The 23148-nt window shown below is 44.4% G+C and overlaps 1 protein-coding gene across 3 annotated transcripts in view; it reads right to left on the bottom strand.

Moving 5' to 3' along the window:
• Positions 1-23148, bottom strand: part of ZMYND8 (zinc finger MYND-type containing 8) — a 602889-nt gene that overhangs the window by 388140 nt on the left and 191601 nt on the right. For all 3 annotated transcript variants that reach the window (XM_069243462.1, XM_069243464.1, XM_069243463.1), the window contains exons 7-8: positions 21826-21913; positions 1966-2021 (exon numbers count right to left, since the gene is read on the bottom strand). In XM_069243462.1, the coding sequence (XP_069099563.1) occupies positions 1966-2021; positions 21826-21913 (144 nt within the window). The remainder of the gene's footprint in view (positions 1-1965; positions 2022-21825; positions 21914-23148) is intronic.

Raw genomic sequence — 23148 nt, 5'->3', positions numbered from 1 at the left:
AAGATCAGAGGAAGAGATCAGAGTAGTGCAGAAGTACTACACAAAAGTCAAACGACTGTAGGGAGATACCAGTTGGAAAGATCTGTCAAATCTGACAGTATTGGAAAGATGCTGTATAAAATTGGAGTTAGTGATGGAAAAGAACTGCAAAATAGCAATAGGAACGTGCAAGGAGGGTACCTAGATAGTGAAAATTGCACTGTAAAACTGAAAGAAAATTAACAGCGCTGAAGAGAGAAGAATAAATACACCTGCAAGGCAGCTTCATGCTTGACAGGCAAAATGATGGGAAGAGCATGATGTAGGCAATGGTAAGTGTTTGGTGTGCTGCAGTGAAAGACGATTTTTAAAGAATAAATAGAGACTTGAACTGAGGGTGGTGGAGCACAACAGCCAAGTTCAAGCAGGGCCCAAAGTGGGGCAGGTTAGCCCCTCAATGCTGGGGATCATCAATCAATCCACAGTAACATAACCTGAGGAGACAAAGAAAATAATTGTGTTGATCAGCGAAGACACAGAGAACCAGAAATGTAATAATGTGAGCATACTAATGTGGATGGAGAGGCAAGCTGGAGGAAAGTAGCCTGGAGGAGGGGTATACCTTGAGGCAAAACACTGGAGCTCTAAACAACACCTAGCTCTACAGGCATGGAAACACCCTTGGAACAATAAAATCAAAGGACCCTGTAGCATTTAGAACTATGCCCCAACTCAGGCAACTGCTGCTTGACCATAAGCATCAGGAGCGAAGGGTGTGATGGATTCGTTCATCTGCACAGTCAAAGGTGAATACTTTGGATGATTTAGGGGCTACCTACTCTTCAGCCTTCACTCTTACGTGCAGTGGCCTTGACTGGATCTCCTATGCTCTCATTGGATGAATCTATTTGTGCTACAAGTATTTGTGGTCTGTTGACCCCACTTGCAAAAAACTACAGTGATCCCCTAGCCAATATCAGCCTTGGGTGTAGTTTCAGTCTTTTGGCCAATGAATTAATATAAGGGAGGAGCTGCATGATATAATCACATACCAACATCCAATTCACCCACTGATAAGATACATTTGAATCCCTCAAACCGACTACGAGAACCAGGGTCCACAGCTCTGGCCCAGATTTACATCTTAACCATAAATAAAGAGGAAAAGTAACAAAAAACAAGGATTTCAGATTGTAATTTGAAGTAAATGACTTCGTTGACACCATGTGCATGAAAACGCATACTTGTCTGATGGGCTAAATATATATGAAAACGTTTTTCACAACTGCAATTTACATATCCCGGACTTGGTGCAACATAAATTCCATAACTCTTTGTATATACCCAAGTTAACTTCATCTGAGCTTATAACTCCTGGAGGAACAAAACCTGCAATAAAGCAGATTTTGTTCAGGCCTGCAAACTATCACTTTCAAACACAAAATAGATGTCACTTACTGCATTAACACTCATTATTCAGACAAAAGTAAATGACTGTTTCAGAATATTCTCAGTTCTCAAAAGCTCACAAGAAGATTTTTTGGAAAGTTAACTTCCATTGCAAGACATCATACAGATATACCCCTAGATATTACAAACATGACTCTGTTGAATTGCTTTACTACATAAGCATCCAGAAAACGTCAACTACCATTACTTAGAACAGAAAATACGTTTCCGCACTGAACTCAGATCTTTAAACTTACCACAAGCCAAAGCAACTGGAATACAAGAATATAGGATGTTGACTCCACTACATTTCAGAAAAGCCAAACCAGTTTTAGTTTCATTACCACAAGGCCCAGTACTTTTTAAGGAAGGATGAGAGAAAAGTTATTATGCATTACAGAAACTAGGCAATAAGAATCATTATTACTTTAAAAAGTATAAATACATACATGCATAGTGCTCCAACAATCACAATGAATGTCTGGCTATAAGTACTAAGTAAACAGTGTAATCTAGATAACAGATGTTAATACTTACCTCATGTTCACATATTTTGATTAGAACCTTTGCTGTTTGTGTCAATTTGTGGTTTCCTGAAAAAAACACCAAGTAAGCAAATATTACATTTTACATTTGAATATTACTCAAAGATAATTTAAAATCAACTAAGTCTTCTAGTGTTGACATGCCTAGCTACTGCCAGTGTATTAATAACCAATGAAAACATTCACATCAATTTTGACTTTTTGGCTTATTGACCATATGCTCTAACAATTGAGCCATTGTTTATAATATACAAATTTACACTCACGATTGGAAACATACATTTTTAATATGACAATTTAAGAGGTCAAAATATGAATTATTTAGAGCATTTATTTTTTGTATTCAAACACAACTTGTAGGTTCCCTAATGGGACTAAATGTTGTCTTTTTTACCACAACAGAGTACTTTACAGGCTACCTAAAGAGACCAGAATGATAAACATCACATCACGAAGAACTTTGAAAAATTATCAATTAGCAACAAATACAAATTTACATTAAATATAAACAATGGATCCCAGGCCAACATAACAGGACACCTATTAACAGTTAATTTAAATGATATTTACACCGTGGTTCACATATTTAAAAATGACATAGCTTTGTTTTAATTTTATTTTTTAAGTCTGATGTTAGCCCAGACCTTTGATGTTTACTAAAATTATAATAATATGATCCACTTACTTACAGTGGCTTTCAACCAGCCCTCTTCATCCACTGGTCGATTGTGTCATTTATATTTTTCTTCTGCACACTAAAGCATACAACAAGGGGCAATTGGTCACCCAATTCAGCCACTGGCTAATTTCACTGTAACAGTATTTTGCTCTTTCACAAGGAACGCATCCACATACAAAGTGGTTCCCTTAATGATAGGCACACTTACGGAAATATGTGCTTTTTGAGGGTCAAACATATTTAAGGATTTTGGCCCAAATAAAATGTTTTGTAAAAGAGATGATGTAACAAAACAATCTGACAGTCAGCGCCGAACATACTGACTTTGCCAAAGGATTTGCAGATATATCAGTCATCAGCTCTATCAAATTGTTGCTTGTCTTATGTAATAAATAATGGGAAATCTTTCAAAGAAGATTACTAAAGTGAGATTACTGCAAAAATAAGCGATTCGGACCATCTTCATTCTATTTTGTAAACAATAGGCACTTTAATGACTACTAAAGTCTGTGCAGTATGTAATAGCCTCTTCACAGAAGGCAGTGTCTTGAAATTTAATAACAATGGATCTTCATCTGTTCTTATGGATTTTGCATTCTCTTACTCCAGTGATCATCAAAACTGGTAGTACTGTGTAAAGAGACACATTCATTTCAATTAATTTTTTGTAGTATTAACTTTAAAAACAGAAGAGCAATACAACAACTGAAATCCTATACAACCTCCCTCCTCTTACATCAACTATAGCAATACATTGCCACAATTGAAAACACATACATCAGGGACTGAACTGCACTTCGATATGAAGTACAGCTGGAGATGACTTTACTTTCGGATAGTTCTCTCTGCACCCTAAACAGGCGATAAGGTCCACTGAACAACTCTCTAGCTTTAAAATGACGTTAATTCTTATTAACCACTGTTGGCCACTTGATGTCAACACAATTTCTTTCATTATTATGTTACATTTCCCAAAGATTATATTCAAATTCCTGACCCACAATCCATTTTCAGTGTTATTCAGATAGACCTTAATCATTAATCTTAAGGTGTCTTCTTACCATATATAAATATGATGCATCATGGTACAACTCTTGCAAAGTAGTCAAATAAAGTTATAATCTTAGTGCAGCACCATGTGTGGCCTTTATATATTTACTCAATTATTACATTAATATTTTCATCTCAAATGGTTGGATTTTATACAAGTAATTGTCTAGCACTTCACAGCTGTACAGTAATATACTCATAATTTGAAAATCTTAAGTATGCAACAACATTTATATGGGCCTATAACCAATGGCTGCATCTACATTAGACAAGCTCTCTGCACCATTTTTGCTGTACATGTGGCTGGGTCAGCTTGTTATTTGTGTAACATTACAACTCAGTACTATTTTTAATAGCATTCCATTCAACTTCCAAATATATTTCTTTATTGTTCTTCTTCTGAATAGCATACTTTCATTTTCGCTAGATCAGGGTTCTGCAAAGTCTGTACATTTCTGAAACATCTTTTTTCTAAATGTGGATATGCTAAAAACCTATCATGGACCCGGCTCTCCAGGATCGATTTTGCAGAACCCTGCCCTAGATCAATCTTTAATTATATTTGCAGTATAAACTCAATTTATCTAGGATGTGCTACAAGCTTACTGCAGTTAAGTTAAACCGTACAGGATAATCTGTATAATATAGGCTATGCATAGGCTCTTGATGCAATTTAGGTGGAAGACACTGTTGAGAATTTTTCAGGTATGAAATAAATGGCAATGGTGCCAGTGTACAAGACCTGCAACACACTGGGTGTGTAATATTTTGAGATAATAATACATTTTCCCTCTACTCTGAGTCCTTTTCAGGAATCCTTATGCAGTTTAATTATTAACAATAATAATAACAACAGCAATAATAATAATGATGGTGATGATGCAGGAACACCACACGCACACATCATACAGCACAATATCTTTATGTCCATTAAATCAAAAGATGCGGCTAGATCGATACAGGCCACAAATAAAGACAATCATATATAAATAAAGCATTTTCCAACAACAATTTCAATATCGGACATCCATCCATCATGGAGTGTTTCTGTCTAAACCAGTTTTAATATTTGATGAACCTGCTTATTCCATCCAATCTTCTAAGCTACCAGATAGATGTTATGTAAAACGTAGATTCCCAGGAGTGGGATCATAATATAATTTCCAGGTGGAGTCTTAACAACTGTAGGAAGTTGGCTCTGTATGTGCTATTTCAAAGTAAGGAATAGCATGCACAGAGTCCAAGGGTTCCCCTTAGAGGTAAAATAGTGGTAAAAATAGATAATACTAATGCTCTATTTTGTGGTAGTGTGGTCGAGCAGTAGGCTTATCCAAGGAGTAGTGTTAAGCATTTGTTGTACATACACACAGACAATAAATGAGGTACACACACTCAGAGACAAATCCAGCCAATAGGTTTTGTTATAGAAAAATATATTTTCTTAGTTTATTTTAAGAACCACAGGTTCAAATTTAACATGTAATATCTTGTTTGAAAGGTATTGCAGGTAAGTACATTAGGAACTTTGAATCATTTCAATTGCATGAATACTTTTCAAGTTATTCACAAATAGCTATTTTAAAAGTGGACACTTAGTGCAATTTTCACAGTTCCTGGGGGAGGTAAGTTTTTGTTAGTTTTACCAGGTAAGTAAGACACTTACAGGGTTCAGTTCTTGGTCCAAGGTAGCCCACCGTTGGGGGTTCAGAGCAACCCCAAAGTTACCACACCAGCAGCTCAGGGCCGGTCAGGTGCAGAGTTCAAAGTGGTGCCCAAAACGCATAGGCTCCAATGGAGAGAAGGGGTGCCCCGGTTCCAGTCTGCCAGCAGGTAAGTACCCGCGTCCTCGGGGGCAGACCAGGGGGGTTTTGTAGGGCACCGGGGGGGACACAAGCCCACACAGAAATTTCACCCTCAGCGGCGCGGGGGCGGCCGGGTGCAGTGTTAGAACAAGCGTCGGGTTCGTAATGGAAGTCAATGAGAGATCAAGGGATCTCTTCAGCGCTGCAGGCAGGCAAGGGGGGGCTTCCTCGGGGAAACCTCCACTTGGGCAAGGGAGAGGGACTCCTGGGGGTCACTTCTGCAGTGAAAGTCCGGTCCTTCAGGTCCTGGGGGCTGCGGGTGCAGGGTCTTTTCCAGGCGTCGGGACTTAGGTTTCAGAGAGTCGCGGTCAGGGGAAGCCTTGGGATTCCCTCTGCAGGCGGCGCTGTGGGGGCTCAGGGGGGACAGGTTTTGGTACTCACAGTCGTAGAGTAGTCCGGGGGTCCTCCCTGAGGTGTTGGTTCTCCACCAGCCGAGTCGGCGTCGCCGGGTGCAGTGTTGCAAGTCTCACGCTTCTTGCAGGGAGATTGCAGGGTTCTTTAAAGCTGCTCCTTTGGATAAAGTTGCAGTCTCTTTGGAGCAGGTCCGCTGTCCTCGGGAGTTTCTGGTCGTCGTCGAAGCAGGGCAGTCCTCAGAGGATGCAGAGGTCGCTGGTCCCTTTGGAAGGCGTCGCTGGAGCAGAGTTCTTTGGAAGGCAGGAGACAGGCCGGTGAGTTTCTGGAGCCAAGGCAGTTGTTGTCTTCTGGTCTTCCTCTGCAGGGGTTTTCAGCTAGGCAGTCCTTCTTGTTGTTGCAGGAATCTAGGTTCAGGGAGAGCCCTTAAATACTAAATTTAAGGGCGTGTTTAGGTCTGGGGGGTTAGTAGCCAATGGCTACTAGCCCTGAGGGTGGGTACACCCTCTTTGTGCCTCCTCCCAAGGGGAGGGGGTCACATCCCTAATCCTATTGGGGGAATCCTCCATCTGCAAGATGGAGGATTTCTAAAAGTTAGAGTCACCTCAGCTCAGGACACCTTAGGGGCTGTCCTGACTGGCCAGTGACTCCTCCTTGTTATTCTCATTATTTTCTCCGGCCTTGCCGCCAAAAGTGGGGGCCGGGGCCGGAGGGGGCGGGCAACTCCACTAGCTGGAGTGTCCTGCTGGGTTGGCACAAAGGAGGTGAGCCTTTGAGGCTCACCGCCAGGTGTGACAATTCCTGCCTGGGGGAGGTGTTAGCATCTCCACCCAGTGCAGGCTTTGTTACTGTCCTCAGAGTGACAAAGGCACTCTCCCCATGGGGCCAGCAACATGTCTCTAGTGTGGCAGGCTGCTGGAACCAGTCAGCCTACACAGATAGTCGGTTAAGTTTCAGGGGGCACCTCTAAGGTGCCCTCTGTGGTGCATTTTACAATAAAATGTACACTGGCATCAGTGTGCATTTATTGTGCTGAGAAGTTTGATACCAAACTTCTCAGTTTTCAGTGTAGCCATTATGGTGCTGTGGAGTTCGTGTAAAACAGACTCCCAGACCATATACTCTTATGGCTACCCTGCACTTACAATGTCTAAGGTTTTGCTTAGACACTGTAGAGGCACAGTGCTCATGCACTGGTACCCTCACCTATGGTATAGTGCACCCTGCCTTAGGGCTGTAAGGCCTGCTAGAGGGGTGTCTTACCTATACTGCATAGGCAGTGAGAGGCTGGCATGGCACCCTGAGGGGAGTGCCATGTCGACTTACTCATTTTGTTCTCACTAGGACACACAAGCTGGTAAGCAGTGTGTCTGTGCTGGGTGAGGGGTCTCTAGGGTGGCATAATACATGCTGCAGCCCTTAGAGACCTTCCCTGGCATCAGGGCCCTTGGTACCAGAGGTACCAGTTACAAGGGACTTATCTGGGTGCCAGGGTGTGCCAATTGTGGAATCAAAAGTACAGGTTAGGGAAAGAACACTGGTGCTGGGGCCTGGTTAGCAGGCCTCAGCACACTTACAATTCAAAACATAGCATCAGCAAAGGCAAAAAGTCAGGGGGTAACCATGCCAAGGAGGCATTTCCTTACACAACCCCCCCCCAAACGAAAGAGGATGAGACTAACCTTTCCCAAGAGAGTCTTCATTTTCTAAGTGGAAGAACCTGGAAAGGCCATCTGCATTGGCATGGGCAGTCCCAGGTCTGTGTTCCACTATAAAGTCCATTCCCTGTAGGGAGATGGACCACCTCAACAGTTTTGGATTTTCACCTTTCATTTGCATCAGCCATCTGAGAGGTCTGTGGTCAGTCTGAACTAGGAAGTGAGTACCAAAGAGGTATGGTCTCAGCTTCTTCAGGGACCAAACCACAGCAAAGGCCTCCCTCTCAATGGCACTCCAACGCTGCTGCCTGGGGAGTAACCTCCTGCTAATGAAAGCAACAGGCTGGTCAAGGCCATCATCATTTGTTTGGGACAAAACTGCCCCTATCCCATGTTCAGAGGCATCTGTTTGCACAATGAACTGCTTGGAGTAATCTGGAGCTTTTAGAACTGGTGCTGTGCACATAGCTTTTTTCAGGGTGTCAAAGGCCTGTTGGCATTCTACAGTCCAGTTTACTTTCTTGGGCATTTTCTTGGAGGTGAGTTCTGTGAGGGCTGTCACAATGGATCCATATCCCTTCACAAACCTCCTGTAGTACCCAGTCAAGCCAAGGAATGACCTGACTTGAGTCTGGGTTTTTGGAGCTGCCCAGTCCAGAATAGTCTGGATCTTAGGCTGGAGTGGCTGAACTTGGCCTCCACCTACAAGGTGTCCCAAGTAAACCACAGTTCCCTGCCCTATCTGGCATTTGGATGCCTTGATAGAGAGGCCTGCAGATTGCAGAGCCTTCAAAACCTTCTTCAGGTGGACCAGGTGATCCTGCCAGGTGGAGCTGAAGACAGCAATATCATCAAGATAAGCTGCACTAAAGGATTCCAGCCCAGCAAGGACTTGATTCACCAACCTTTGGAAGGTGGCAGGGGCATTCTTTAAACCAAAGGGCATAACAGTGAACTGATAATGCCCATCAGGTGTGGAGAATGCTGTCTTTTCTTTTGCTCCAGGGGCCATTTTGATTTGCCAGTACCCTGCTGTTAAGTCAAAGGTACTTAAGAATTTGGCAGCCCCTAATTTGTCTTTTAGCTCATCAGCTCTAGGAATGGGATGGGCATCTGTCTTGGTGACAGAGTTGAGACCTCTGTAGTCCACACAAAACCTCATCTCTCTCTTTCCTTCTTTGGTGTGAGGTTTGGGGACTAAGACCACTGGGCTAGCCCAGGGGCTATCAGAGTACTCAATTACTCCCAATTCCAGCATCTTGTGGACTTCCACCTTGATGCTTTCCTTAACTTGGTCAGACTGTCTAAATATTTAGTTTTTGACAGGCATGCTGTCTCCTGTGTCCACATCATGGGTACACAGGTGTGTCTGACCAGGGGTTAGGGAAAAGAGTTCAGCAAACTGCTGCAGGACCTTCCTGCAGTCAGACTGCTGTTGGCTAGAGAGGGTGTCTGAGTAGATCACTCCATCTACTGAGCCATCTTTAGGGTCTGATGAGAGGAGATCAGGGAGAGGTTCACTCTCAGCTTCCTGGTCCTCATCTGTTACCATCAACAGATTTACATCAGCCCTGTCGTGGAAGAGCTTAAGGCGGTTCACATGGATCACCCTCTTGGGGCTCCTGCTTGTGCCTAGGTCCACCAGGTACGTGACCTGACTCTTCCTCTCTAGTACTGGGTAAGGGCCACTCCATTTGTCCTGGAGTGCCCTGGGAGCCACAGGCTCCAGAACCCAGACTTTCTGCCCTGGTTGAAATTCAACCAGTGCAGCCTTTTGGTCATACCACAACTTCTGGAGTTGTTGGCTGGCCTCAAGGTTTTTACTTGCCTTTTCCATGTACTCTGCCATCCTTGAGCGAAGGCCAAGTACATAGTCCACTATGTCTTGTTAAGGCTCATGCAGAGGTCTCTCCCAGCCTTCTTTAACAAGAGCAAGTGGTCCCCTTACAGGGTGGCCAAACAGAAGTTCAAAGGGTGAGAATCCTACTCCCTTCTGAGGCACCTCTCTGTAAGCGAAAAGCAGACATGGCAGGAGGACATCCCATCTCCTTTTGAGTTTTTCTGGGAGCCCCATGATCATGCCCTTTAATGTCTTGTTGAATCTCTCAACAAGGCCATTAGTTTGTGGATGATATGGTGTAGTGAATTTGTAAGTCACTCCACACTCATTCCACATGTGTTTTAGGTATGCTGACATGAAGTTGGTACCTCTGTCAGACACCACCTCCTTAGGGAAACCCACTCTGGTAAAGATACCAATGAGGGACTTGGCTACTGCAGGGGCAGTAGTCGACCTAAGGGGAATAGCTTCAGGATACCTAGTAGCATGATCCACTACTACTAGGATGTACATATTTCCTGAGGCTGTGGGAGGTTCTAGTGGACCAACTATGTCCACACCCACTCTTTCAAAGGGGACCCCCACCACTGGAAGTGGAATGAGGGGGGCCTTTGGATGCCCACCTGTCTTACCACTGGCTTGACAGGTGGGGCAGGAGAGGCTAAACTCCTTAACCTTCTGGGACATATTGGGCCAGTAGAAGTGGTTGACTAACCTCTCCCACGTCTTGGTTTGTCCCAAATGCCCAGCAAGGGGAATATCATGGGCTAAGGTCAGAATAAACTCTCTGAAACCCTGAGGCACTACCACTCTCCTAGTGGCACCAGGTTTGGGATCTCTTGCCTCAGTGTACAGGAGTCCATCTTCCCAATAGACCCTATGTGTTCCATTTTTCTTGCCTTTGGACTCTTCAGCAGCTTGCTGCCTAAGGCCTTCAAGAGAGGGACAGGTTTCTTGTCCCTTACACAACTCTTCCCTTGAGGGTCCCCCTGGGCCCAAGAGCTCAACCTGATAAGGTTCCAGCTCCATAGGCTCAGTTCCCTCAGAAGGCAGAACTTCTTCCTGAGAAGAGAGGTTCTCTTTTTGGTGTTGTGTTGCAGCTGGTTTCCCAGCTGACTTTCCTTGTCTCTTGGTAGGCTGGGCCATTTTTCCAGACTCCAGCTCTACTTTTTCACCCTGTGCCTTGCACTGTGCCCTAGTCTTGACACACACCAGTTCAGGGATACCCAGCATGGCTGCATGGGTTTTTAGTTCTACCTCAGCCCATGCTGAGGACTCCAGATCATTTCCAAGCAAACAGTCTACTGGGATATTTGAGGAGACCACCACCTGTTTCAGGCCACTGACCCCTCCCCACTCTAAAGTTACCATTGCCATGGGATGTACTTTAGTCTGATTGTCAGTGTTGGTGACTGGATAAGTTTGTCCAGTCAGGTATTGGCCAGGGGAAACCAGTTTCTCTGTCACCATAGTGACACTGGCACCTGTATCCCTCAGGCCCTCTACACTTGTCCCATTAATTAAGAGCTGATGCCTGTATTTTTGCATGTTAGGGGGCCAGGCAGCCAGTGTGGCTAAATCCACCCCTCCCTCAGAGACTAATGTAGCTTCAGTGTGACACCTGATTTGCTCTGGGCACACTGTTGATCCCACTTGGAGACTGGCCATTCCAGTTTTAGCTGGATGGGAGTTAGAAGTGGTATCTTTCTTGGGACAGGCCTTGTCTCCAATTTGGTGTCCAGACTGACTACAGTTTCGACACCAGGCCTTTTTGGGATCAAAGTTTTTACCCTTGTACCCAGGATTGTTTTGTGAAGAGGCTCTGGGCCCACCCTCCTGTGCAGGTTTTTGGGGGCCTGTAGAAGACTCTTTACTATTTTTATTTTTGGCTGTCTCACCACCTTTCCCCTGGGGAGGTTTTGTGACCCCTTTCTTTTGGTCACCCCCTGTGGAAGTTTTGGACACCCTAGTCTTGACCCAATGGTCCGCCTTCTTTCCCAATTCTTGGGGAGAAATTGGTCCTAGGTCCACCAGATGCTGATGCAGTTTATCATTGAAACAATTACTTAATAGGTGTTCTTTCACAAATAAATTGTACAGCCCATCATAATCATTTACACCATTTCCTTGAATCCAACCATCTAGTGTTTTTACTGAGTAGTCTACAAAGTCAACCCAGGTCTGGCTCGAGGATTTTTGAGCCCCCCTGAATCTAATCCTATACTCCTCAGTGGAGAATCCAAAGCCCTCAATCAGGGTACCCTTCATGAGGTCATAGGATTCTGCATCTTTTTTAGAGAGTGTGAGGAGTCTATCCCTACACTTTCCTGTGAACATTTCCCAAAGGAGAGCACCCCAGTAAGATTTGTTCACTTTTCTGGTTTCACAAGCCCTCTCAAAAGCTGTGAACCATTTGGTGATGTCATCACCATCTTCATATTTAGTTACAATCCCTTTGGGGATTTTCAACATGTCAGGAGAATCTCTGACCCTAGTTATGTTGCTGCCACCATTGATGGGTCCTAGGCCCATCTCTTGTCTTTCCCTTTCTATGGCTAGGATCTGTCTTTCCAAAGCCAATCTTTTGGCCATCCTGGCTAACTGGATGTCCTAACTGGATGTCCTCTTCACTGGAGTTATCCTCAGTGATTTCAGAGGTGTTGGTCTCTCCTGTGAGGGAACCAGCATCTCTGACTATTATTTTTGGAGTCAGGGCTTGAGAAGCCCTGTTCTCCCTAGATAGGACTGGTGGGGGGGAATCACCCTCCAAGTCACTATCATCTTCATCTGTGTTGCCATCCACAGAGGGGTTGGCTCTGTCATACTCTGCCAACAGCTCCTGGAGCTGTAGTTTGGTAGGTTTGGAGCCCATTGCTATTTTCTTTAGTTTACAGAGTGACCTTAGCTCTCTCATCTGTAGATGGAGGTAAGGGGTGGTGTTGAGTTCCACCACATTCACATCTGTATTAGACATTATGCTTCTAAAAGTTGGAATACTTTTTAAGAAACTAAAACTAGTTCTAGAATCTAATTCAAACTTTTAACAAACTTTTAAACTCTAAAAGAAATGCTAACAGGGACTAACACAAGGCCCTAGCAGGACTTTAAAGAATTTAGAAAACTTTTCAAATTGCAAAAATCAATTTCTAATGACAATTTTGGAATTTGTCGTGTGATCAGGTATTGGCTGAGTAGTCCAGCAAATGCAAAGTCTTGTACCCCACCGCTGATCCACCAATGTAGGAAGTTGGCTCTGTATGTGCTATTTCAAAGTAAGGAATAGCATGCACAGAGTCCAAGGGTTCCCCTTAGAGGTAAAATAGTGGTAAAAATAGATAATACTAATGCTCTATTTTGTGGTAGTGTGGTCGAGCAGTAGGCTTATCCAAGGAGTAGTGTTAAGCATTTGTTGTACATACACATAGACAATAAATGAGGTACACACACTCAGAGACAAATCCAGCCAATAGGTTTTGTTATAGAAAAATATCTTTTCTTAGTTTATTTTAAGAACCACAGGTTCAAATTTAACATGTAATATCTTGTTTGAAAGGTATTGCAGGTAAGTACATTAGGAACTTTGAATCATTTCAATTGCATTTATACTTTTCAAGTTATTCACAAATAGCTATTTTAAAAGTGGACACAGTGCAATTTTCACAGTTCCTGGGGGAGGTAAGTTTTTGTTAGTTTTACCAGGTAAGTAAGACACTTACAGGGTTCAGTTCTTGGTCCAAGGTAGTCCACCGTTGGGGGTTCAGAGCAACCCCAAAGTTACCACACCAGCAGCTCAGGGCCGGTCAGGTGCAGAGTTCAAAGTGGTGCCCAAAACGCATAGGCTCCAATGGAGAGAAGGGGGTGCCCCGGTTCCAGTCTGCCAGCAGGTAAGTACCCGCGTCCTCGGGGGGCAGACCAGGGGGGTTTTGTAGGGCACCGGGGGGGACACAAGCCCACACAGAAATTTCACCCTCAGGGGCGCGGGGGCGGCCGGGTGCAGTGTTAGAACAAGCGTCAGGGTTCGCAATGGAAGTCAATGAGAGATCAAGGGATCTCTTCAGCGCTGCAGGCAGGCAAGGGGGGGCTTCCTCGGGGAAACCTCCACTTGGGCAAGGGAGAGGGACTCCTGGGGGTCACTTCTGCAGTGAAAGTCCGGTCCTTCAGGTCCTGGGGGCTGCGGGTGCAGGGTCTTTTCCAGGCGTCGGGACTTAGGTTTCAGAGAGTCGCGGTCAGGGGAAGCCTCGGGATTCCCTCTGCAGGCGGCGCTGTGGGGGCTCAGGGGGGACAGGTTTTGGTACTCACAGTCGTAGAGTAGTCCGGGGGTCCTCCCTGAGGTGTTGGTTCTCCACCAGCCGAGTCGGGGTCGCCGGGTGCAGTGTTGCAAGTCTCACGCTTCTTGCGGGGAGATTGCAGGGTTCTTTAAAGCTGCTCCTTTGGATAAAGTTGCAGTCTTTTTGGAGCAGGTCCGCTGTCCTCGGGAGTTTCTGGTCGTCGTCGAAGCAGGGCAGTCCTCAGAGGATGCAGAGGTCGCTGGTCCCTTTGGAAGGCGTCGCTGGAGCAGAGTTCTTTGGAAGGCAGGAGACAGGCCGGTGAGTTTCTGGAGCCAAGGCAGTTGTTGTCTTCTGGTCTTCCTCTGCAGGGGTTTTCAGCTAGGCAGTCCTTCTTCTTGTTGTTGCAGGAATCTAGTTTCTAGGTTCAGGGAGAGCCCTTAAATACTAAATTTAAGGGCGTGTTTAGGTCTGGGGGGTTAGTAGCCAATGGCTACTAGCCCTGAGGGTGGGTACACCCTCTTTGTGCCTCCTCCCAAGGGGAGGGGATCACATCCCTAATCCTATTGGGGGAATCCTCCATCTGCAAGATGGAGGATTTCTAAAAGTTAGAGTCACCTCAGCTCAGGACACCTTAGGGGCTGTCCTGACTGGCCAGTGACTCCTCCTTGTTATTCTCATTATTTTCTCCGGCCTTGCCGCCAAAAGTGGGGGCCGGGGCCGGAGGGGGCGGGCAACTCCACTAGCTGGAGTGTCCTGCGGTGCTCACCGCCAGGTGTTACAGCTCCTGCCTGGGGGAGGTGTTAGCATCTCCACCCAGTGCAGGCTTTGTTACTGGCCTCAGAGTGACAAAGGCACTCTCCCCATGGGGCCAGCAACATGTCTCTAGTGTGGCAGGCTGCTGGAACCAGTCAGCCTACACAGATAGTCGGTTAAGCTTCAGTGGGCACCTCTAAGGTGCCCTCTGTGGTGCATTTTACAATAAAATGTACACTGGCATCAGTATGCATTTATTGTGCTGAGAAGTTTGATACCAAACTTCTCAGTTTTCAGTGTAGCCATTATGGTGCTGTGGAGTTCGTGTAAAACAGACTCCCAGACCATATACTCTTATGGCTACCCTGCACTTACAATGTCTAAGGTTTTGCTTAGACACTGTAGGGGCACAGTGCTCATGCACTGGTACCCTCACCTATGGAATAGTGCACCCTGCCTTAGGGCTGTAAGGCCTGCTAGAGGGGTGTCTTACCTATACTGCATAGGCAGTGAGAGGCTGGCATGGCACCCTGAGGGGAGTGCCATGTCGACTTACTCATTTTGTTCTCACTAGCACACACAAGCTGGTAAGCAGTGTGTCTGTGCTGGGTGAGGGGTCTCTAGGGTGGCATAATACATGCTGCAGCCCTTAGAGACCTTCCCTGGCATCAGGGCCCTTGGTACCAGAGGTACCAGTTACAAGGGACTTATCTGGGTGCCAGGGTGTGCCAATTGTGGAATCAAAAGTACAGGTTAGGGAAAGAACACTGGTGCTGGGGCCTGGTTAGCAGGCCTCAGCACACTTTCAATTCAAAACATAGCATCAGCAAAGGCAAAAAGTCAGGGGGTAACCATGCCAAGGAGGCATTTCCTTACAACAACTCTCTCTTGTAGATTGATAATCAAATACTCACACTCCATGAATCCAGAACAGAGAAGTTATTTCATAACCATAGTCAAGACAGGCTGAAGGAAGAACTCTCAGAGCTTTAGTAGTTGCTTTGGTATTTGTGCAGGTCCTCCATCACGTCCCTGCATCCTAAAGATCTCGACTCATTTAAACAAGTTACAATCCACTCCACTTCTTGACAGAGGAACAAGTCTATCTTCCCCCAAAGAGTTGGTTATGAATAATTTCTACGAACCAATTAACTCCAGTCAGTTCACGTCTAAGTGAACTATCTCTGCACCTCTTCATCTAGATTTATACATTTCATTTCAATACAGACCTTAATCTTTTTTTTTTTGGCACTGGAAGCCCTGTGATTCTTTTATTACTCTACATAGCATTTGTAATGAATTCCCAGAAAATGTGAGATGTTTCCCCTTTTACCTGAAAACAACTGGGAACAATATCTTTCCTTGGATTTAAATGTATTAGCTTTTGGTAACCTTTGATCTTGCCTTTTGTGTCCTTCAATATGGAGGTGTCTGCTTGCCATTCCCAATTTAAAAGCTTCACAAACTGAACATCTCCCTCACTTTTTTTGATATCCCTACTTTGTGCACTACTACATTTAGTTTTTGTTAAATTATTTTGTCTTGTTTGCTCATAAATGTATTCATTAGTAAAAACATTATACAAAGGTATAAATTTAGTATGCTCTTTTGTACAATAATGCTGAGCTTTTCATACCATTACATTGCATTTTTTTATTGCTAGTTCACCTGCACCAACACTGACATTGTTAAATGTATTATGTTCAGGCTGATCACTGGGCATCCTCAATTCACAATAACAAGGTTAAATAATGTCAAAAGATTGTCCAAAGTTTTGCCCTGGGCATCCTCAATTCACCATAACAATGTTAAATAATTTCAAAAGATTTTCCAAAAATTTTGAAGAAAAAACTCAAAGCTAGATGTGTACTTATTAAAACCATAGTTAAGTCCAGAACTCAGTTTTCCAAAATCTAGCACAAAGCCTTCTCATTTGCCTCTTTAAAAAAATAAAGTGTCTCTAACTAAACTTTTAGGGAGTACATCTATGATCCCCGGCCTGGAATATAGCTAGGGTAAACCTAGTGCATTTAATGTAATTTTCATGTAAAATGACCAGCGAAAAGCTAAGGCATTGAGCAAAACGCAATACAACCAAATCTCCATTGAGAAACCTGCTTTTGGGTTGCTCTGGATCCTTATCCATAACAGAGGACCTTATATAAATGTTTTCTAACAAATTATCCAATCTAACTTCAGAGTAGCACATAACATTTGATGAGACTTGTGGTATAGCTAGCAGAGCCAAATAATCATTGAACTGAGTGCCTGGCAGAATACATACATTTAGAAATACCAAACCATCAGATAGCCACTGGCACTAAATTCCAAATTCTATACGAGAACTTGAATTACCACAGTGAAATTACCATACATCATGTACATTCTAGATATTTCTATCTTCAATGACCTTGAGATAAAAAAAAATCATGACTCCACAAGCCGGAAACGCTTTTTTTGTCCTTACATTAATGCTAAATGTCGTAAATTTATAGAATGATCTTTTGTGATATTAATCAAGTTTCCTGTAGGGCTATGATGTTAATTTTATTTCTAATTTGAGCCTGTTATATCCCATCTCCTTTTCTGTCTTTCCACTCAATATTGCATAAGACAATGTTCAAGATGTTCAGATTCAGAAGAGCATTAGGTTCTCCTTGACATTTCTCATACAACTGCAGCTACTGCCCAGTGTGAAAACGAGTTTGACAGACATCTGACAGCCTTGGAGTTATATCACTCTTCCTATATGTTTTACTCACTGTAATCTGCAGAGGCAATTTTTTATCAATTCTTTATTTATTCCCTTAATTTATAAATAATGTATGGACAGAGTTAAGGCAAGTTAGGGACTGAGATACAATTCACTGTGTAAAATTAATTTACATTTGATGTCTTTATAACCGTTTTTATATCTTTATACGGAGATTCTCACATCTAATGTACACATTTCTGGATTTCTTCCATAAAGGCCACAGAATAAAAAAATAAAAAACACCCATATCATGCTGCTCCTCTCATTCGTTACAAAACATACCAGCATATTAAGTCATTAAATGTAATATTTTGTGCTATATAGTCAACATTCTATCACGATCCACTGACAAAAAAAAGCCAGCAATCATTAAGAAAATACCTTTCAATAACAGAGCAGGAATTATCTTCTACCGGTATGGGTGTCTGGAAGAAAGTGTCTCCATCAGTGGACATACTTTGAACCACTTCTCTAGTTCCATTATTTTGATGGCCATTTTTTTAAATGCCTTCTGCTTTTGGAGATGAACAGAGTCCTGATGCTTGTGTATCCTGATCTGCATATTTCTTAATTTTTCCCCTTCCTCTGCTTCGAATGGCCTTTCATTCAATGCCATCTTCCTGTGTGACTGATTATCTAATGCTGTCGTACACACTGCTGAGACATGTATGGTCTGTTTTTGGAGGTAAACAAAGCTGCTAATGGTTTTAGAATTTGCATGCACTCTCATGTAAGGAGGTTTCTATTTCTGCACCTCCATCAACCCTAAGCATACACTTGGTACATTTAAAGAGGTTCACCTCATGCCCATCCTGATTGTGTAACAATTCCTTAATCCACTTCCTTGTGGAGAAGCTACTTCACCGCAGGCCACCACGTGCCATCCTCCATTGTCCTGGCCCAGACTAAGACTGAAAGGTCGATGCAGAGAGAAGTTTGTTTGGAATCTGGACAGTCTGGATCTCTGCAGAAGTGCATCACCTACCAGTTATAATACAGCAACAAATGTCAGTTCTCCACTGCCACTGATTCTCAAATCAGCCAACTTCTGAGGTCTCATATGTCTCAGTTGTCAGATAGCTGGAAGATTAATGCAGCCATCAAGTACTCATTTTGCCAGTAGGGGCTCGAGCTGTGGCCTCCCTTCTGCAACTGGGTTGTGCGCACCATCACTGTGCAGGATTCTAAGTGGTATCATTGGAATCTCCAAGACATCCCACAGTGCTTGGGAACTATTAGGTACAGACATTCTGTAAAGAAATGGCTCCCTGTTGCAGTTACCCCCCACTTTTTGCCTGATACTGATGCTGACTTGACTGAGAAGTGTGCTGGGACCCTGCTAACCAGGCCCCAGCACCAGTGTTCCTTCACCTAAAATGTACCATTGTATCCACAATTGGCACACCCTGGCATTCAGATAAGTCCCTTGTAACTGGTACTTCTAGTACCAAGGGCCCTGATGCCAAGGAAGGTCTCTAAGGGCTGCAGCATGTCTTATGCCACCCTGGAGACCTCTCACTCAGCACAGACACCCTGCTTGCCAGCTTGTGTGTGCTAGTGAGAACAAAATGAGTAAGTCGACATGGCACTCCCCTCAGGGTGCCATGCCAGCCTCTCACTGCCTATGCAGTATAGGTAAGACACCCCTCTAGCAGGCCTTACAGCCCTAAGGCAGGGTGCACTATACCATAGGTGAGGGTACCAGTGCATGAGCATGGTACCCCTACAGTGTCTAAACAAAACCTTAGACATTGTAAGTGCAGGGTAGCCATAAGAGTATATGGTCTGGGAGTCTGTCAAACACGAACTCCACAGCACCATAATGGCTACACTGAAAACTGGGAAGTTTGGTATCAAACTTCTCAGCACAATAAATGCACACTGATGCCAGTGTACATTTTATTGTAAAATACACCACAGAGGGCACCTTAGAGGTGCCCCCTGAAACTTAACCGACTATCTGTGTAGGCTGACTAGTTTTAGCAGCCTGCCACAAACCGAGACATGTTGCTGGCCCCATGGGGAGAGTGCCTTTGTCACTCTGAGGCCAGTAACAAAGCCTGCACTGGGTGGAGATGCTAACACCTCCCCCAGGCAGGAATTGTCACACCTGGCGGTGAGCCTCAAAGGCTCACCTCCTTTGTGCCAACCCAGCAGGACACTCCAGCTAGTGGAGTTGCCCGCCCCCTCCGGCCAGGCCCCACTTTTGGCGGCAAGGCCGGAGAAAATAATGAGAATAACAAGGAGGAGTCACTGGCCAGTCAGGACAGCCCCTAAGGTGTCCTGAGCTGAGGTGACTCTAACTTTTAGAAATCCTCCATCTTGCAGATGGAGGATTCCCCCAATAGGGTTAGGATTGTGACCCCCTCCCCTTGGGAGGAGGCACAAAGAGGGTGTACCCACCCTCAGGGCTAGTAGCCATTGGCTACTAACCCCCCAGACCTAAACACGCCCTTAAATTTAGTATTTAAGGGCTACCCTGAACCCTAGAAAATTAGATTCCTGCAACAAGAAGAAGGACTGCCCAGCTGAAAACCCCTGCAGCGGAAGACCAGAAGACGACAACTGCCTTGGCTCCAGAAACTCACCGGCCTGTCTCCTGCCTTCCAAAGATCCTGCTCCAGCGACGCCTTCCGAAGGGACCAGCGACCTCGACATCCTCTGAGGACTGCCCCTGCTTCGAAAAGACAAGAAACTCCCGAGGACAGCGGACCTGCTCCAAGAAAAGCTGCAACTTTGTTTCCAGCGGCTTTAAAGAACCCTGCAAGCTCCCCGCAAAAGGCGTGAGACTTGCAACACTGCACCCGGCGACCCCGACTCGGCTGGTGGCGATCCAACACCTCAGGAGGGACCCCAGGACTACTCTAAGACTGTGAGTACAAAAACCTGTCCCCCCTGAGCCCCCACAGCGCCGCCTGCAGAGGGAATCCCGAGGCTTCCCCTGACCGCGACTCTTTGAACCTAAAGTCCCGACACCTGGGAGAGACCCTGCACCCGCAGCCCCCAGGACCTGAAGGACCGGACTTTCACTGGAGGAGTGACCCCCAGGAGTCCCTCTCCCTTGCCCAAGTGGAGGTTTCCCCGAGGAACCCCCCCCTTGCCTGCCTGCAGCGCTGAAGAGATCCCTAGATCTCCCATTGACTTCCATTACAAACCCGACGCTTGTTTCGACACTGCACCCGGCCGCCCCCGCGCTGCTGAGGGTGAAATTTCTGTGTGGACTTGTGTCCCCCCCGGTGCCCTACAAAACCCCCCTGGTCTGCCCTCCGAAGACGCGGGTACTTACCTGCAAGCAGACCGGAACCGGGACACCCCCTTCTCTCCATTCTAGCCTATGTGTTTTGGGCACCACTTTGAACTCTGCACCTGACCGGCCCTGAGCTGCTGGTGTGGTGACTTTGGGGTTGCTCTGAACCCCCAACGGTGGGCTACCTTGGACCAAGAACTGAACCCTGTAAGTGTCTTACTTACCTGGTAAAACTAATCAAAACTTACCTCCCCTAGGAACTGTGAAAATTGCACTAAGTGTCCACTTTTAAAACAGCTATTTGTCAATAACTTGAAAAGTATACATGCAATTTTGATGATTTGAAGTTCCTAAAGTACTTACCTGCAATACCTTTCGAATGAGATATTACATGTAGAATTTGAACCTGTGGTTCTTAAAATAAACTAAGAAAAGATATTTTTCTATATAAAAACCTATTGGCTGGATTTGTCTCTGAGTGTGTGTACCTCATTTATTGTCTATGTGTATGTACAACAAATGCTTAACACTACTCCTTGGATAAGCCTACTGCTCGACCACACTACCACAAAATAGAGCATTAGTATTATCTATTTTTACCACTATTTTACCTCTAAGGGGAACCCTTGGACTCTGTACATGCTATTCCTTACTTTGAAATAGCACATACAGAGCCAACTTCCTACACATTCAGAATAGTGTTCAAAGCTGAGGTCAGAAAACCTGCAGTCATCCTCCAGCTTATCGGTCACATACCTTAAATCTAGTAAAGTCCATGTTTCAATTGGCCTCAACTTCTAACATCTACATAAACCTTTTCATGTCTGAAGGCATTTCACAATCATTCAGGAAAGGAGAATAGAGGCAATAGACACAGTATTTTTCACACAAAAAGTCATTTAATTGTATGTCTGACTGATAACAGCTGCCTGGTAAAGCTGGGCAGCCTACTTATAAATGCAGTTTTGAGTAGTCTAATCAAACTGCACATGAACAAGATCGTCAAATCAGATGAAAATAAAGGCATTAAGAAAAAGAATATATGTCTTTTTCTATTATGCATGATTCCAATTCATGATTGATCACATTTCATTTTTTTCTGTTTTGAGCATGTGTTTCAATGGAAATACCAAATGGAAAGTAAAGCTTTCAAGAAAAGTAGCTACAAAACACACTGAGCATGATATGGAGAAAAAGAAGCAAGCAGGTGTGGGCACCTGTAGTTTATCGAACGATCTGATAAAGCTGAATAGCTGCATGTTTGATACCATCCGTGCATCGTATGCTGGAAGGTTCACGAACTTAATAAGCAGAGAGATATATCCAGAGAAAACTTATGTTAAGTCCCATTAATTCACCATGCCCATGGACTCAATGCAACAAACTTACCACCATTATATATAATGCAGTTGTGTAAGATCCATTTGACATCAGCAAGGAAAGCTTCTGTGCAACCATACATTTTCTTTTTTACATTCTGATGAGAGAAAATATATCAATACGTAAGAAAACAAGGAACATGTCTCTATCTGCAAGCACATCTAGTGTATTAATTGCCTTTTCTGGCTACAGTTACATTGCAAGATCCAACAATGTGACCACCTAACTAGTCCCTCTTGTCACTTTTGTCTGCCCATTCTTTTCCAACTACCTCAACACCCTACACTTAAATTGTGAGTTTGCTTGTGACCTGTTCATTCTGTTTGTTATCCTCCAACAGCATTAACACTTTTACCGTCTGCACCTCATGTTAAGAAACCTGTTATGCTGCAAAAGCATGAGTTACGTATTTAAGGTAACACTCTTTCTAGTGGATTCTCTATTTCACCACAGATTACACTGCTTTAGAATCATATGGCTCCACACAGGCTTCATGCTACTCCAAACATGACACATCATAGCTGATAGTAGCATCACACCTGCATGTCAACATCAATTATTTTATGTATACATCTCCCAACATGGGTCCTGGCCCCTGCTCCTGACTTACAACTCCATATGTTGGTGACAGATTACTACCAAGTCACGTCCCCTCCAAAAATTACAACCTTCAAACCATTCCAAGACTGCAGGAAGCAGATTTTAGTCATGGGCCCTCACAAAGTATGCTTTTGGTGCCCTGGTCCCGGTCACAACTCTAAGTTATGCAACATTTGTGCCCAGATGCACTCAAAGTTAATCCAGGACTGGGGGTTGGGGTCGGGGGGAGGGGCGAAGCTTTGCATTGCCAAACACAAAAAGTAGTTGGAGTCAAAACTTAGGTCTCATTCCAAGTCGGGGGCTCAGTCGTTGTCCCGTTTATGTGAAAGATCCACGGCTGAAGTGCTAGATCTGCAGATGCCCTCCACTAAGAGAAAAACAAATGGTTTAACAGAAATCCTTCAACCAGGGCAGATGTTGATGGTGCCCTTGCTACCATTTAATGATGTCCTGACTGACACACTCATAGCTACATAGTCCAAGCCTTGCCCTCTTGTCAAGTGGTCTACAACATAACATAGGCTGGTGCCAGACGATCTGGACTTCCTAATTATGAAACATGCACTGGGACAACTGCCAGTGAAGTTCTGCATATCCCGTCTGACATCAGGGGAAATTCTAAAGGTGTGGAATCTGCGTTTATAAGTATCCACCAGAAAGACCAGTGAGCTATTTATTATTTTTGACAACAAAGCAAAAATTACATTATTCTTAATTTTATATTATTTGTTG

Source organism: Pleurodeles waltl, chromosome 7 (assembly GCF_031143425.1).
Source record: "Pleurodeles waltl isolate 20211129_DDA chromosome 7, aPleWal1.hap1.20221129, whole genome shotgun sequence".
NCBI lineage: Eukaryota > Metazoa > Chordata > Amphibia > Caudata > Salamandridae > Pleurodeles > Pleurodeles waltl.
This window is presented reverse-complemented; position numbering and strand designations above follow the sequence as displayed.